Source organism: Manacus vitellinus, unplaced genomic scaffold (assembly GCF_001715985.3).
Source record: "Manacus vitellinus isolate BGI_N305 unplaced genomic scaffold, ASM171598v3 scaffold_47_pilon, whole genome shotgun sequence".
NCBI classification, from domain to species: Eukaryota; Metazoa; Chordata; class Aves; order Passeriformes; family Pipridae; genus Manacus; species Manacus vitellinus.
Window position 1 is genome coordinate 2,071,180 of NW_021940585.1, and position 17,549 is coordinate 2,088,728.

Consider the following 17,549-nt stretch of genomic DNA (forward strand, 5'->3'; position numbering starts at 1 on the left):
TGCAACAGCAACGGCTGCGGGAGCGAAGCGTTCTTCCCTCCGTGTGTCCAGTAACGTGTGCTAGAGCTGGTAGTCTGCTGGATTTTTTAATTTATTATTATTTATTTTCTTCAGTAAGAGGGGATCCCATCAACCCCTACAAATATTTATAAGTGGTGTCAGAGGATGGTGCCACACTCTTTTTAGTGACAGGACGAGGAGCAATGGCCATAAATTAAAACACAACGAGGTCTGCCTCAACATGAGGAAGAACTTCATTACACTGAGGGTGGCAGAGCACTGGAACAGCTGCCCAGGGAGGATGTGGAGTCTTCCTCTCTGGAGACATTCCAGACCCACCTGGATGAGTTCCTGTGTCGCCTGCTCCAGGTGACCCTGCCTTGGTCTGGATGATCTCCAGAGATCCCTTCTAATCCTAACAAATCTGTGACTTCTCTAATAGAAAGGCCAAAATATCTCTGGATTTTGGTGCGTGGTGGGTGTGTTTTTGTTTGTTTTGTTGGTTTGTGTTTTGGGTTTTTTTTAACAGCACAGAATGACTCTTCTGTTTCTGCTCTCAAATTTATTGTAGTAAAAGCCTCTTAGCGAGAGCAACGTAGATAAAAAGTAACTGCAAAAGCTGGTGTAATAAAAATACTGTGTTGTGAATTATGCTTTTGGAGAGTATGTGAAGGTTTTGTGCCAAAGAAACCAAAGATCCACGTGCTTACAGGAGTCAGGTCTGTAGTGTAAATTCTGGATAGGACTGTCTTAAGAATGGTCAAAACTGTTACTAGGAGAGACTTTTTCTCTGCTGGTTAATGCTTCTACTCCACTGTACTTGAATAATGACTGTAAAAGCTCCTGGATTGTAAACTTCTGCAGTGTTATCAATATTTATCAGGCTAGAGTTTGAAGCAGTGTGTCCTTGTAGGCTGGAGTGTCACTGTGTCAGTTCTAACCCAGAATTAAATAAGGCCTCTTTTAATGAGGGCTTAAAGAGTGTGAAAATGAGCATCAAAATAACAGATTTGCAAAGGAAAGCTGTTTGCTAATCTGAAGCTCTTCACTGCTTGCCCTCAGCTGCATGTGTTGTGGTTTTCAGGAAGGGGCTGGATTTCTTTCCCTGACTATCAGTTTTTATTTTGATGTATAATCTAATTAAACTACCTATTACACTGACTGTACTGTGCTTATCTGTGGCCTCAGGTGACAATGAACACCCCCCCTGTTTTTGCTGTTTAATAGTGGTGCTGGTGTGCTCAATTATATGATGTCTAATCATTTTGGAGTAGCTGAGTTATTGGCACTGCTGTCACTTGGCCTTGCTGCTGAGCCCATAGTTTAGTGACCTGGCCATAGCTTTTTTTATGTTTGAGGTATTGTAGGCTTTCTGTTTATTTAAAGGAATAATTAAAACTATATTTCCCTCAAGATTGTCAGACGTTATGTTCCCCATAATGTCAGTGTTTAGCTTCACTTAATACAGTGGTTTCTCACTGTGGTAGTGGGACTCTGCTGTGTTCAGTGGATCCAGCAGCAGCCAGGGCAGCTTTTATCCTGAAGACAGACCACTGGAAGCTCCCAAATGCAAAGATTCCTCAGTGTCTGTCTGCTGTTAGGGAATAGCTTCAAACAGGCAAATACTCTGAATTAAAACTACCACATGTGTGGGCTTTTCAAGCGATACCTAAAATCAGAAATGCTTAAAATAAGATACCTTTTACAACCAAAAATTCTTAGAAACATCTATAGGGAAATATTACCAACAGCTCAGTGGCATAAAATTCCTGTTTAGTTCCAGCTTGCAATCTCTGATCCCACCAGAACAAAGATCCTGTGTGTGACTTGTGTGCTCCTTGCAGTGAGAGAAGCAGTGCCTGTACTCGAGAGCTCAGTATTGAGCAAGCTCGTGCACTTCACTTCCCAGTCTTGCAGAAAACCTCATTCCAAGAACCGTTTTGGTTGACTTCCCAAAACAAGTGATACCACCCTGCTCTTCCTGGTTTCCCTGGCTGGAATAGAAAAAAAAATCAGGGCCTTTGCCGTTTGTAAAGGCTACAGCAGCGCTGTGAAAACTTGTATTTCAGGTCCTAAGACTATTGTATGGAGTGAGTGTTAAGCAATCGACTCTTTCTTTGCTCCGTGAGTAATTCTGCTGTTCCACCAGGCTGTTAGGAAGGTCACCCATCCCCAGTAACGAGCTCTGGAGACCAAACCAGTAATGATCTGGTTAATCACTGGGGCTACACTAAAGAACTCGGAGCTCTGTGTATTTATCATGACCCCCTTTCTCATAGAGCAGTGTAACATATTTTTTTCCTTGTAACTTCAAGTGTTACAAGAGAAGGATACCAATTTGCAGCCCAGGAAAGGGAATTTTTGTTAACAAAAAACCCTGTGCTGAGGGGAAAACTGCAACTTTAGCTACTGCACCTTCTGGTCGGGTTTTGCCTTCAGCAGCAGGTTGTTCTGATTCCCGTGGCTATCCTGGTAACAGAGATTTATGGGCATTGTTGGAGGAAATAGTTCTTTGATTCGGGCACATTAAAATCTTGTCTTGGGAATTGAGTTTTTAACAGCTGAAGCATCAGGTTTTCTAACTACCTTTGTCACTTGCTAAATGTCATTTAAACTAGTTTTTATTCTTGAAAGATTAAGTGGCTTAAACTATTACATTTTGCCTAACAGAGCTACTTCTTTACATTTTACCTCTCAGGCTTTTACAGGGTGATTAACCTTAAAGAAACCCCCAAAACAGCCTCTTATTTCTCTCTCTGCATTAACCGAGTAGTTAACTATAAGACTAGCAGCAGATAGCTGAAACTGTGGATGTGATGATCTGGGTCCTTTAATTCAAAAGATCAACAGCCTAGGATTTAAATATTTTTACCTCCTAAATATCAGTAACACTTGTACCTCTTCAACTGTGCTGTTTTGCTTCTATATCACGTGTCCAAAATCAGGGAAATGTTCTGTAATGAAAGTCTTGATGTCTAAATGTTACACATGTTGTTTGTCCTCTTCCCCTGCATGGCGCTGCCTTAAATGTCAGAAGTTATTAATGTACTTAATTATAGATGTCCTGAAATACAGACTCCTTTTAAAGGCATTCTGATAAATCTGTTAAAAATGGAAATATTTCTAAAATAATAAGCTTGAGTCTTTATTTATGTAGTACTAGAAATACTGCATTTTTGGTTGTCTAAGTCAAAAGTATTACTACTGGTCAGATCAAGTGAGGGGGCTGGATTCTTTTGGGGTGGATATGCTGCAGCTGCAGAACTCTGATCTTCTCTTTTATTGTTGCTGCCAGAAACTCCAGACGAAAATGGCAAAACCCAGCGAGCTGACAGTCTTATTATGAAGAAGATAAAGAAAAAAAAGAAAAAGAAACACCGGGAAGACGTGAGGGGGAAACGCCTGAAGATGTACAACAAAGAGGTGCAGACCGTGTGCGCTGGGCTCACCCGCATCGACAAAGAGACTCTGTCTCAAGGCCAGTGTGACAGCTTGGAAATGAACAAGGAGTCCTTCAGGTACCTGAAGGATGAGCAGCTCTGCAGACTGAATTTGGGGATGCAGGAGTATCGGATACCCCAGGGAGTACAAACACCGTTTGTGACACACCAGGAGCACTCTGTTCGCAGCAGCTTCCTGAAGACTGGCACTAAATTTAGTAACTTCATTCACGAGGAACACCAGTCCAATGGAGGGGCTCTGGTCCTGCATGCCTACATGGATGAACTCTCATTTTTGTCTCCAGTGGAGATGGAGAGATTTGCAGAAGAGTTTCTTGCGTTGTCGTTCAGTGAAAATGATAAAAATGCAGCTTACTATGCCTTAGCCATAGTCCACGGAGCAGCTGCTTATTTACCAGACTTCCTGGATTACTTTGCTTTTAACTTTCCTAACACTCCAGTGAAAATGGAAATTTTGGGCAAGAAGGACATTGAAACAACAACAATTTCAAATTTTCATTCTCAGGTAAGAACTGTTTACAGGCATAAAAGTTACACAGCACCTAGATTTGATTAATCTCATTAATCCAGAGCAGGGCTGGCTTAAAATACGTGAGTCACAAATTCATGTTCTAAGCAGATGAAAAAGACGTGTGCACTGTGATGTTTATTCCTGTTTCTGCTTAAAAGCTCACTGGTAGTTGATGATTCACACCTCAGACACTGCTATCTGTGACCTGAGGAAAGATCTGCACTGATTATCTCTTTCTTCTAAACGTGGGAAAACACTGAGATTGTTCAAAACAACAGCCAAGTCTGTATCGAGAGTTGCAAAGACTGCAAATGCTAACACTTGGTTTTTATTCAATAGATCTGGGTTGAGTTTTTTTATTATTTATTTTTTTTGCAATAACATTACTTCTCAGGTTTCAGTATATCATTCACAATTTTTTTTTTTTTAAACATCTTAATTCTATCAGCAGCTGATTTTGGGTGTCTAGACTTCCTAACTTGGAAGTGGTTAGAGTATCTTTTTAATTCCCTTGGACTTTCATTTTATGTGTTACCCTGGTTTCCATAGTAGGCTTAAACTAGCTTAGATTCTGAAACTGTATCTCCATGTAACTTAAATGGATGCAACAGTAAAAACTAAGCTAATTTCAAGATTCCTGTGTGAAAACTCGTTGGATTTTAATCTTGTGATCAAACTCAGAAATATCTATGAGCGTACAACAAGATTAGAATTTAGATAAATTTATTTTAGATGGAATAAAGCTGCTTTCTGTTTAGTCTGAGAACGGATTCAAACTGCTGATTACTCTTAAACTCTTTATTCAAGACATTAATTACATTTACTGGTTCACCTGCTGGAAGGATAAATCTGAAACTCTGTAGTGGAGTGCACTTCCCTACTATAGGAATAGACCTTTAGCAACAGATTTTGAAATGTTAATGCTTGTGAATGGGCTGTTTGGATCTCTCCAGGGTTTACCAAATGCTTATAAGCAAGATTTGCATTGGAAAAACAATTACTACTTTACAGAAAGTTCCTGCATGGTCACTGTGGAGTCTTTGAATACCATTAAATGAATCATTCTGACATTTGGCTTATGAATTTGTTTGACAACAAATAGCTGCTGCTGCACTTGTTTTAACCAGCCTCTGTTTCTTGTTCTAAGTAACTCTTGGTGCTGACAGAGCTGTCAGAGTGCAGAGTACCCCAAAACCAATCTCTGCTATGGGCAGGAGCACGTGTGCATCTGGGTGCTGCAGATGTGAAACCTGTCCCCAGGCTGGGCTTTAAAGTCTTCAGGATCAGTGATATGTCTGTGTTATTTGGTGTCATGGTTGCATTCTAACTCAAGTGCATGTGGTGACCACTAAAATGGCTTAACAGAGCCACTGGGATATTTAACAATTGCATTTTTCCTCGGTGAATGTCCTGTGAACATGAATGCTGGTACTATAAATACACGTGAGGAATGTATGGTAATAAATAAGAGGCTTTGTTGGGTTATAATCTGCGCTGGTACTTCAATTAATTCTATTTTAAGTACTGTCTAAACTTGATTAAGATTGAGTCATGACATAAGGTTCAGTTGGTCTAAACCACTTCTCTAAACCCAGCTCCAGCATGACCTGGTTAATCCTCTCTGGCTGAAGTATGTTATTGTCCTTCACTCTGAGCAAACAGCACAGGAGCTGTCACAGGCACCCGAAAAGGGGCTCTGCAGGGAATACACGTGGTGCTTAAGTTTAAGGAAGCATTTAAACTGGTGGTGGGTTCACCCAAGTTTTGCAGGCTGGCTTCTCTGGAAATGGAGAAGGCCGCAGTGCCCTGCTTGAGAGAGCTGGGGGGATCAGCCTGCCTGTTGTGCTGCTGCTGCTGTTCCAGAGAACAGACTGGCCAGGCTTCACTTTTGACCCTTCTGTATAAAAACTGTACAGCACAAAAGCACTTTGTAGTTATGCTTTTGCAGATTAAGCATGTTACACTGTTGTGTGCTGTAACACTGATTATTTTTAATTGAAGATAATGAAGTCACCTCCATTCTGTGTTTCTTCTTCTTGTTTGCTGCACTGACCCATCCTGTGGTGAGGGGATTTTGAGCATTAGGTAGTGTAGAGTCCTGTAGACTCAGTCTCAAGAAATAAAGATTTGATCTGTAAACTACAAGTTAATGTGACCTTTGGCTTATGCAGCATTAAGCTGTTCTATGTACCTTTTCAGAGAAACTGAATTTTAGTAGGAAGTGTCTCCAGTTCAAAATAAGGACTTTAATCTGGAAGAACTGATAAAAGTCTGGTGATAATTAACTGCCTTGCCAGGGGAATTCCTTTGTTCTCAGGGCAGTGAGTTTATAACAAGCACTCCAGTATGTGCTTGGAGCATAAATGTTTGTTTTCAGAATCTTAAAATAATTACGCTTAAATGTCTTCTGGATTTTTTGCTTGCATTGGCTCCCATTGGTTCTACTACTTTAGTACTGAAGCTGAGCTTTAGTTTGGAGCTGTTCACTTGGGCTACAAGCTTTAAAGACTCAAATCACTGAGCATTACCTTGTAAGCTTTCTTCACTTAAGGGCACAATTTAATTTGGAAGCTCTTAGCAGTGCAGCTAGAATGAGTTCTCATTTTCCTTATCACTTGCTTCAGTACAACTGCTTCTAGTTCAACTCAGTGAATTGGAATATATTTAGACTTCTACTTTTTTTCCCCCAAGAAAAAACTGATCAGCTGCCTGTTGGATTCTTTCTCTGATCCAAAGGAGAGTTAGGCTGTCACAGAGGAGTGGGGGTTCTGGGAAGAGGCCAGGAAAGAGCTGGGGAAGTAGGTTTTGCATAAGCTGTTGTTCCTTCTGGGGAGAAGCAGCCAGCAGGTGATAACTGGAGATTTTTTCCTACTCCTGCTGTCAGAAAAGGTTCTTCTGTTCCTGCCAGCTTTGGTTAATGAACCACATCACAGTTTGATTGTCTCCCCCACGTGAGCTTCTCTTATTCTGGAATGGCAGTTCCTTTTTTTAGCAGAAGCTACCAAAGTGTGAAGTGGAGAAATTGTGCATCTGTACTGCAAACTTCAGGTAGTTTGTCCTTAGAGCCACACAGCCACTGCCCAGTGGTCTGGCTGCAGTATGTCACACTGTAGTTAGACATGTCACCCTTGCTGTGCTGGCATGTCACTGTCCTGGCCCTCTGTTGTCAGTAGTAACCCCCTTGTGCTCTTGCTTTCTTCCTTGCAGCCAAGTGTTTGTGTGGTTGGTTTTATAGCTGACTTGGCATGTTGAAATATTGGCACTGTCAACTCATTCGTGCTTTTCTTACAACTGGAGAGAAACTTCTGAGAATTAACCTCGTTTGTCTCCAGCTGATGCCTCATCTGTGTGTCCTCTTCTCACCCTTTGGGGTTTTGCTGCTCACTTAACCCTTGGAGAGGCAGGGCAGGGGCTGGGGTGGCTCAGGGACATGCAAATAAATACCAGCTTTGTGATTTGGACAGGAAACACTGGTGCTGTCTGTTCCTGTTCTCACCCAAGTGTGGGGAACACTGATAGGCACATCATGCAGCTGCAAGAAAATGTCTCCCTGAGCACTGAAGAGCTAAATTTAAACATGCCTGTAACTCACTGTCAGTGTGGAGTGTGTGGAGCAGGGGATACCCAGGGTAGTGTGGCATTTGAAAGGGCACAGTGGCCCCATGGCCCCATGGTCCTTACACAACAGTAATTCTGGTTTTAATTCTCCAGTAAATGTATTTCATTTCTATTAAAAACTACCAAAACATTAAAATCCAGTATTTCCCTGAAGTATTTCTACTGTCCCCTTTATAACTCTTGAATTCTTCTGGGTTTTTTTCCATTGTGTTCCAGTGCATTAAAAAAACCCCCTCCAAACTTAAAGCTTCTAGTTTTTCATTTCCTTTGAAAACATTACAAGGAAAAACTGCATATGGAATCATAATTCATTTTAACTTGTGACAAACACCTGTGAAATACTTGTGACTCTCAACAGGTGGTTTCAGTAGAGCAGATCTCATCTGGAAGTGGTCACAGAAATAGTGCCAGGCAGTTAAACTTTGCTGACTTAAGGACCAGAACATTTCAGTCCTAGTTCCCCTGTAGGTGCACAGAACTGGAATATTGCTGTGGTGTTCCAGTGCTCCTGCTCTGAACTGCATTCAGTGAGTAGAGTGAGCTAAACTCCTATAATTAAGAAGCTAAATGTCTATGGCTGCTGTTAGAAAATAAAATTGCAGCAGTAACTCTATTTTTCCCTAATTAGTCTCTCCTAATTTACCTTTAGCAACCTCATGGAGTAATTTAATAACATCTGGTTTGTTGATTAAACATGCAAAACTGAAACTAAACTTCAAACTAAGCTGCTGCATCCACATATCTATAAATGGAGTTAGTAATAAAAGGCATCACCCGTTCTGAACATGACTAAAATTGCCAATTTAGCAGTAATCCTCTGTCCCACCACTCAGCCATAGAGAACAGCTGGAGTTTTTCACCCTGGGAAGCACTCGAACACAGAGGGAAGGTTGGGGCTCAAACACAACTGAGTGTGCAAAACAGACTAATTATGGCAACATTTCTACTCTATAACATCAAATACCTGTGGTACCTACATGGAACCTGCTCTGTGGCCATATGGGATTTACAGCTGCAGTCCATAGGATGAGGCTGGAGAACACTGGGGCCTTGCCAGGGGTTCTCCTCCAGGAACAGGAAATTGGTAAGAAAAATTTCCAGATGCCCTTGGAAAGTGGGACAGTCTGTGCTCCAGAGGATGTCCAAGGGCTGTAAGTGAGATTAAAGCATTTCTGGCCACAGCACTGGCAGCAGGTTCTACTGCTGATGGTTATCCTGAAGTTGTTCATGAGCACTGGGTTTCTGGCTAAACCTCTTGTTTCCTCAGTTTCTTGTCCAGTTTTGTGTGTATACATTATAACAACATGGCCAGGGCCCCTGCATGAGGGACACAGATTTTTCACAGCAGTCCCAGGGGAAGGACCTCTGGGACAAGACTGGAATGAAGAGTGTGTGTATTCCAGGGGCATCCGGTTTGAAATGTAGAAACAACAGTCAGCTGTACAAAGTAGTGGAGAGCTGGAGCCTGCTGGTGAAAGACTGAGTCACAAGGAAACCTTGTGTGGTTGTTTGCTCAAGTCAGCCTGGAAGTGTTGAATTGTTCCTGAATTAGTCAAATACTCACTTGCTGTTATTCAAACTGGAGAAGGATTTCCTGTCAGGAGTGCAGGCAGGAGTTGTTTCTCTTGGGATGCCCTGTGGGCATGTGTTCTAAACAATCCCCGTGCCTATTCCCAAGGGCACAGCTACTGAAATAGAGGTAGAGGAGTCCAGCTGTGGCCCAGTGTGTTGTGTTAGTGTGACTGTCCTGCAGCAGAACTAAAGCTGTGGTGGTGTTGTGTTTCCTCTCTGGGCCCCCAGGTCAATCGGACGTACTGCTGTGGCACCTACAGAGCAGGACCCATGCGGCAGATCAGCCTGGTCGGAGCAGTGGATGAAGAAGTGGGGGACTACTTCCCAGAATTTCTAGATATGTTGGAAGAATCTCCATTTCTTAGAGTAAGCAGCAACTTGTGGTTTGTTCAGAGCACTGCAGATATTTAAGCAATTACTAGGTTTCACATATTTCAAAGTAATTAGAAACCGAAAGGTGTTTTCTTTATTGATGTGCTTGTTTGGGCTACTGAGGTTCATTCTTTCCTGTGTCCAGTTGAGAGGTATGGAATAAGGTAGCTACAATTGTGTAAATAATTAAAAACTATAGTTTATCATATATATGCACTACATAATTCTGTGCTTCCCTGAAAACTGAATTTGATAAAGTTAGCTCAGACTATATTTTACCTCTCAAACTTATTTTGTTTCTATGCAGTTTTTTGACAGCAAATTCGAACCAGTTTTACCAAAGGCGTCATTTAATTTTTCTATCTCACCCAGTGTTCTGTGTTATGTGTGTTTTGTGGGTTGTTTTGTTTCTCTTTTCTTTTCAGATGACTCTGCCCTGGGGGACTCTTTCCAGTCTCCGACTCCAGTGCCGGTCCCAGAGCGATGACGGGCCCATCATGTGGGTGAGGCCAGGAGAGCAGATGATCCCCACAGCTGATATGCCAAAATCGCCCTTCAAACGGCGCCGGTAAGGCTTGGCTTGCCTCGAGTGAGAGAGGAAAACCATTGCAGTTGTGTCTGTGTTGGATTTGAGAACAAGAGGGAAGTACTTGATGTGTAAATGGTTCTTCAGATGGCTAATTTCGGATTTAAGAGTCACTTTCGTTTTTGTTTCAAATCGGCTCAGCTGATAAAACAAATGTTGCTTGTGATGGTTATCTTCTTTCACCACTTTTATGTCCTAGATCAGTGCTTTCTTAAGATTAAAAACCTCTTTCATTATCCTTCAGGAGGCTTATTTTATTCATCTTATTTCTGTGGTGAGGGCAGCTCTAAAACAGCAGAGATCCTTACACTGCTCGTGCTGCATTTTAATGTTAGTGCTAAAGCACTTGTAGTACTGTCTGCCTGCTCAGGAAATATTGGGGTGTACTTACATGTTTCTCAGAAAAAGAACAAATTTCAGGAGACTTGTAAGCATATTTTAATTGTCATTTCAGGGAGGATTTTTTGATGTACTCCCAACTCATTGAAGTTCAGGTTCTATTAAGATAGCTCTATTTTGCATACCATTCAATTCCTGGAGGAACTCTTCCAGCGTGAGTGATTGGATTTGTTTTATGAAGTTTGATCTCATAACCTGAATTGTACTTTGCTGTTTTTATTCAGCAAAAGGTCAAAACAAAACCGAGAAGAAATCGGAGGGAAGCGCTTTGTTCTTTTCAAGCCTCCAGCACGCATTTCAGATTACATTAACACAAATATTTACTTCTGAGTAGCCTGAAACGTTTTTCAGTGTGTGTTTCTATGACATTCTAGGTCGATGAACGAGATAAAGAACCTGCAGTACCTACCTCGGACCAGCGAGCCCCGCGAGGTCCTGTTTGAGGACAGGACGAGAGCTCACGCCGACCACGTGGGGCAAGGCTTTGACTGGCAGAGCACGGCTGCTGTCGGGGTCCTGAAGGCTGTGCAGTTTGGGGAATGGTAAGTGCTGCTGGAATGCAGCTGTTCTACACCTTCTCTTAAAAAAAAAAATAAAATAATTCCTTGGAAAACAAGCCTAATCAGAAATCTGATTTTATCTGATAAGATAAAAGCTGCCTAGAGCTGAAAACCACAAGCTGTATACCTGCTATTTTCCCCTCTTGAGGCATTAAAAGATTGCAACAGCAGTTTGCAGAATATTTTAGTGATATATAAAAGCCTTAAAATACCATGCCTGGACCATCATCCCTGATAGTTCGTTTCCTGAGCAGGTGTATTAATTCCAGCTTCTGTAACAGTAATCTAAGAACTCAGTGTAATTAATGTCACAGCTGCAGTGCCTTCTCAGGTCGTGTACCCAGGATATTGCTGGTGACCTTGCAGAGAAACTAGACTTGCATCACTGTAATTGCCAGAAATTACAGTGGGAATTGGATTGAATCATTAGCAGTACCATTAGATTTTTGTATGAATAAAAGGTGCCAGGACTTCCTTCACTCTGGTTCACAGCTGCTGAATAAAATCCAGCTCCTTGTTGCTTCAGCTGCAGAGTTACTTGGTTATTTTACATTTTTCCTCTAATGCAGAATTATTCTGTCCAATTATAAAATGGAAGAATTGAGGCAAACTGTGGTTCCTAGAACACAGAGAACTTTAGTAGTGGCATTTTGAACCTAGTTCTTGATCATTTTGGTATATTGTCCCTGAAAACATCACGTCTGGTGTGAAGGCAGCAAGAAAGAAGTGGGGAAAAAAGAGAAATCTGTGAATTATACCCCTTTTTCAAAATACATGTCTTGAGAAGTGATAAGACTTTGTGCACAGTGTAGAACTGAGGAAGGTTGTTGGTTCAGTGAAACTTTCTGCTGGAAAGAGCTGTAATTCAAATTCTCTAAAAATTCCTGGAATTCTCATCTTTTCTAGGAGTGACCAGCCTCGTATAACCAAAGATGTGGTTTGCTTTCATGCTGAAGACTTCACTGATGTTGTGCAGAGACTTCAGCTGGACCTCCATGAACCTCCAGTGTCACAGGTATTGGATCTTCCCTCGTGGCAGCTCATTCTTAGTGTTCTGGGAGTAGTTTCTGGCAGATCTCAGGTTCTCTCTATAGCCAGCTCTTTGGTATCCCCAGTTCTCACTCTCTTGGGCAATTTCCTTGTGTTTCAGGATAGAATAGTTCAGTTGGACGGGACCTTTTTCTTTTCCTTTCCTCCCAGCTGGGATTTATGCTGTGAGTCACAGTATGTGCTGTAGAAACAGTGTGTTGATTAAGAAGTCATGTGTGCCTGTTCCTGCTTTTTCTAATGTCTGATGTTGTCTTAAGAGGTGGAGACATCTCAGCTCAGTCCTGTCAGCCCAAACAATGCAGCCCATGTCACACCTACTGTTTTCAACTGTAACTAGAGAATCCTCTTCACTTCATTCTCCTCTCCCAAGATGTGCACGTTGGCTAAGTTGCACTTTAAACATCCAATCCTCAGTTAAATTTGAATTTTTACCCACGAAACAGGAACATTCTGATTTAGACATGAATTAAGTTGAAAATAGGAGGATACTTGAACTGTTTGAAGAGTCTACCACTAACTTTCCCATCTCTCCTTCTCCCAGTGTGTTCAATGGGTGGACGAAGCCAAACTAAACCAAATGAGACGGGAAGGCATTCGCTATGCTAGAATTCAGTTGTGTGACAATGACATCTACTTCATCCCTAGAAATGTCATTCATCAGTTCAAAACAGTGTCAGCAGTCTGCAGCTTAGCCTGGCACATCAGACTTAAACAGTATCACCCCGTGGTGGGGGAGAATTCTCCAAATGCAGACAGCAATTCAAGCCTCAACAGTAATATTCCTGGAAAGACAGAGGCAGAAGGTGAACCCCAAGGTGTGAGTGTAAAAATAGAGTCTGAAGACCCAGGTATAGAAGTTCAGCTTACCCCAGGGGTGCTCTCCTCCTCTGTTTCTTCAATATCAGGACTTGTGCAACCAGATCAGGTGGCCCAGCCCCTTCCAGGTTTTAAAATAGAGTCTGATCAGCAACACAATCCACAGGATCATGCAGGCTCTTCTGTGTGATATGTATATAATCAAATGTTTTTTTAACAACTTTTTAAAATTTTGATGTGAAGTTATAGTTTTATAACTGGCTTATGTTTTATTGGAGAAATCTTGCCTATAATTCTATAAAGAAAGGTGACATTCCAAAATGTCAAGCATATCTTTTTTACACAGATTATGCAAAATTCAAGTTGTATTTTAACCCCTTAGTACAACCTGTAACAGTGGTCTACCACTTCTTTCTGTTTAAGTAAAGAGATGTTGAATATCTTCTCAAAGTCAGATTGAAATTCCTCCAGGAACATGAAATGGTTGAACTCCATTGGTCAGTGTTATTTCCCTACTTTTACTTTATCTCTAATCTTCACCAGAAAGTGATGCTTTTGTAGAAGACTTGCAAAGTGACTTCTTCATCTCCATTTTAATTGCTTAAAAAAAAAGTTAAAAAAAAAAAAAAAAAAAAAAGAAAAAGAAAAAATAGAGAAAGCACAGCACTTTTGATGATTTGTGGAATTTTTGGTATGTCTGTTCTTGACATGTTGGTTTATATACAAGCTATAGAAATTGATGTTTCTCACAGTTCCTACAAGGGTGACCTGTAAAATGAACTGAAGCAAGTGTCTGATCCTGTTGAAATGCAATGACTTACTGACCTAACACTTCTCATAGCACTGCTTATGTTGTTTGGTGTGAGGGTTTTTGCTTCCAAAATACATCTTCCCTGAACGTGGTAAATACTAGTGTCAAAATTAGAGAACCTATTGGTAGTCTTGTGGAGGAAACTGCTATCTTTGAGCACTTTAAGGCTTTAAAATACTTAACCAACTTGGCAGCTTGTTTTGATCGGGTCGTAACGTGTCCAATGGATCCACACTTTCCCTTGTACTGATGCACTTAATATAATAAGCATTGAGTTGATACCTGACTTCCTAGAATAAGGACAGCCTTACTGTGTAAGTTCTGTATTAGTATTTCACAAATAAAAAGTATTATGGCATTGGACTGCTTTTTCCATGTGTAGCTCCTGGGCACCCAGTTACTGTGGAAAAATCAGTGGCACGTGCTCAATGTGTAGAGTGTCAGCTATCAACAGTTTTTAAACAATCTTTCAATATTTCTGGATGTTGACGTGTAATCTGTATTTGACTTTCACTCACCCCATTTATTACTGCCCTTTCCAGTCATCAAAAGGAAAAGTCCTGTCCCTTTTCCCTCTCCCTCCCCCTTCCCCCACATCTAGAGTACAAGTTGGGTTTTGGTGCAACTTAAGCTGTCTCCAGATAACTTTATTTGTTCTAATCCTCACTGGGGTAGGAAAGATTTGAAACACTATGTTAGACTAGACAAAAGCAAAGATGCTGTGTTAGTTCTGGATGCATCTTTTTAATATCAATTATTACTCTTCTCTTTATAAGGGTCTCTAAAATATGTTACTCTATTATAAATCTTACTTTGTGCAATATTGTTTGTGTAGGCTTTTATATACATATTAGCACCTCAGTGTAGAGGTCACTATTTTAAACTGATAGAGAAATAATCCTCAGAAGATACTGCAGTGATTAGTTAGAACCTGTATTATTCCTTATGTGTATGTATGTATTGTCTTCGGTACAAAAATGAGGACTAGGAAATATTTCAATTTTAAAACTAATTTACAGATTGAAGTGGTAGTGACTCGTTTAGTAATCTGTGTAAATAAGGTGTTAGAATGGAAAGCTTTTATGATGAGAAGTAATGTGATTCATGCAGGGGTGTAATTTAATCTTAGCAGAAATTCTAGATGACTCAGCGCGGTTCCGAAACGAGCCGTCACTTCTCTGGTGGGTTTTTTTCCACTTTTTATGTTGAGAGGAATTTCATAGCTTTAAGGGTTGTGCAAAGTAAAATTCCTCACAGGCAATAGCGCTTTCAGTTCACCCTTCACATTCAGAGGTTGTATTTCCCAAGGGTTGTTCTTTCCTTTTGACCAAGTCTGCGAGTCTTCCAAGTGCCCGTTCCACCCTTCCCGTGCTGCTCCTCTGCCCTGGCAGTGCAGGCACATCCTGAGGTGGCCCTTCCCTGGCAGCCAGCACTGATCACTCAGGAACTGACAAACCTGCAGAGACCACAAGCTTGACTTGAAAGGCAGAATAAACAGATTGAGCCCCCGTTGACCCACTTGTCTCTTTTATTGGGGAAATTGAAACAGAGTGAAGAGGGAATCCATTTGGAAATCCACTGTAAATTCTAGTAGCATGTTTTCAAAGGAATGAGTTAAGACCAGAGTGGTTGATGTTACCTTCCAAACTGTAGCTTTAGTGAAATCTGTGACAACAGCCTGAAATACCTGGAAAATGCTCTGACTGCCTCTTGGGTGGAGGGACATGACCAATAGCATCCTGCTCTCTGTGCTCTGCTCAATTACTAACATAAAGCCTAATGTCAGATTAAAATGCACATTAAAAAAGGTATCTCTGGATGACCTGAATGTTGCTGATGCATGTTTGGAAGATTCAGGGAGAGAGGGGCTGTTTGAGAACCTCTTACTAAATCCATGCTCACCTCTGTTGTGCTTTAACCAGACTGACAGACTTTCAAACTCCACCTCACCTCTGGATGTAAAGTACAACAGGGATTGCTTGGGAAGCTGGTCACTGTCCAGCCATTGCTTCAGTTGCACTGAAAACAGCAGAGCAGAGTCAGAACAAGGCCCTGATGGCACAGGTGCAAATGTTTTCCAGAACAAGACCTGTGGGACACTGATTTTAGTGAGCTGCAGCTGTTTAGAGATGAAGAAACGAGTTCAAGCCACTTTACTGATTGAGCAGAACAAATCTCTGGGTAGGGCGAAGTAAATATTTCTGAATATCTCATGTTAAATAGCTGCTATTTGAATTCCTCTAAGATTTCTTGGAGCAGCCTCCTTAATGAGATAATTAAGGGTTGTTCTAAGACAGGTTGAGAAAGTTGGGGCTGCTCAGCCTGCAGAAGAGAAGGAGCATGGAGACATCACAGCTCCTTCCAGGATCTGAAGGGACCTACAGGGAAGACAGAGGGACTTTTCATCAGGAACTGGAGTGACAGGATGAGGGGGAATGGGGACAAACTGAAAGGGGAAGTTTAGGTTAGTTATTAGGAAAAAAAACTTCACTGTGAGGGTGGTGAGACACTGGCACAGGTGTCCCAGGGAGGTTGTGGATGCCACAACCCTGGAAGTGTCCAAGGCCAGGTTGGAGCAACCTGGTCTAGTGGGAGGTGTCCCTGCCCATGGCAGGGGGTAGAACAAGATGAGTTTAAAGTCCCTTCCAACCCATTTAGATTCTCTGGTTCTCAGTGGAACCCAGATAGATACAGTTCCCAAATATGAATGTGCTGGTCTGTTACTGTGAATCCTCAGTTTTCCATTTATGAGGATCTGCTCTGTGATATGTGTCAGGTGATGGGTAGAAAATGCTCCTGCTTTATGCTGGAGACAACTGTCACTGCCCAAGTGCTCTGTCCATAGAGGGCTCAGCTTTGAGACATACAACTGAGCTTGGGCCCTACTTTATTTAAAAGTTCTGGGGATTAAAACATTATAGGGTTAAAGGCAGTGCTAGAAAGGGATTGCAAGTGCAATTTAAAGCTGAAATGCCGGCTGGCTTCGGTTTCCTCTCTGCTTAGACAAGCTCCAAGTCATTTTGTGCAGACACCTGACATGGTCCTTTCCAGGAAGGAGGGGACACACACGAGGTGTTCGCAGGGGATTTATAAGGAACGCTTCTCACAGGTGTAGATCCAGAAAAAGGGCTGGGCTGTGCTCTGCCAGGTTACACTTCAGTTCCCCTGGACGAGGCAAAGTGTCAGAGCTTTCCCCAAGCCCTTCATCGATCTGAATCCAGATAAACTCTGGAGCTGCAGTTCCCGAGGGGTGCTGAGCCTTGGCAGCTCTGCGCTGGCTGCGGGGGCAGGAGAGGAGGAGAAGGATTGTTTGTTCTCCCCCAGAGCCTGTTCTGGACCTTCTCGTGCTGCCCAGGGATGTGACCCGTGCTCTGAGCAGCGTCCAGGGCGCTGCGAGCATTCACACAACCACCCCCAGCTCCTCCCGATTTCTCTGTACAACATGTAAAGATACCGACTCCTGTATTGCTGTTTGGTGATTTCATTTGATTTGATTGGCAGCTACGATGATTTTTTTTTTTTTTCTGTGGTTTTAATTTATCCGAGGTCTCTGCCTGCAGAGGACGTGTACAATTGCCTGGACGACTGTTTGCTTTGTGCGGCCTTAGTTGTATTTATTGCCCTTGGCGCGTGTGCGGGGGCGGCCCCGCGGCCCCCCCGCGCCGTCGGTAGCTGACTGTATACACCAGTGTCAAACTGTTAAGCTATTTCTTTGTAAAATAGTCCGGCGGAATGCATAGAAATTTTTTTCCTGTAAAGTATTTTTTTAATAAACAAAAAGTCTGATTTTGTC

The 17,549-nt window shown here is 42.0% G+C and overlaps 1 protein-coding gene across 1 annotated transcript in view; it reads left to right on the forward strand.

Annotated features, from left to right (window-relative positions):
- Nucleotides 1–2: 2 nt before the first annotated feature.
- LOC103756406 (putative homeodomain transcription factor 1) overlaps nt 3–17,549 on the forward strand; it is a gene marked incomplete at its 5' end in the record, with an annotated part of 29,885 nt that continues 12,338 nt past the window's right edge. The window contains 7 exons of the mRNA XM_018079572.3: nt 3–69; nt 3,296–3,966; nt 9,391–9,528; nt 9,960–10,102; nt 10,894–11,061; nt 11,986–12,094; nt 12,671–13,129. Coding sequence (XP_017935061.2) covers nt 3–69; nt 3,296–3,966; nt 9,391–9,528; nt 9,960–10,102; nt 10,894–11,061; nt 11,986–12,094; nt 12,671–13,129 — 1,755 coding nt within the window. The remainder of the gene's footprint in view (nt 70–3,295; nt 3,967–9,390; nt 9,529–9,959; nt 10,103–10,893; nt 11,062–11,985; nt 12,095–12,670; nt 13,130–17,549) is intronic.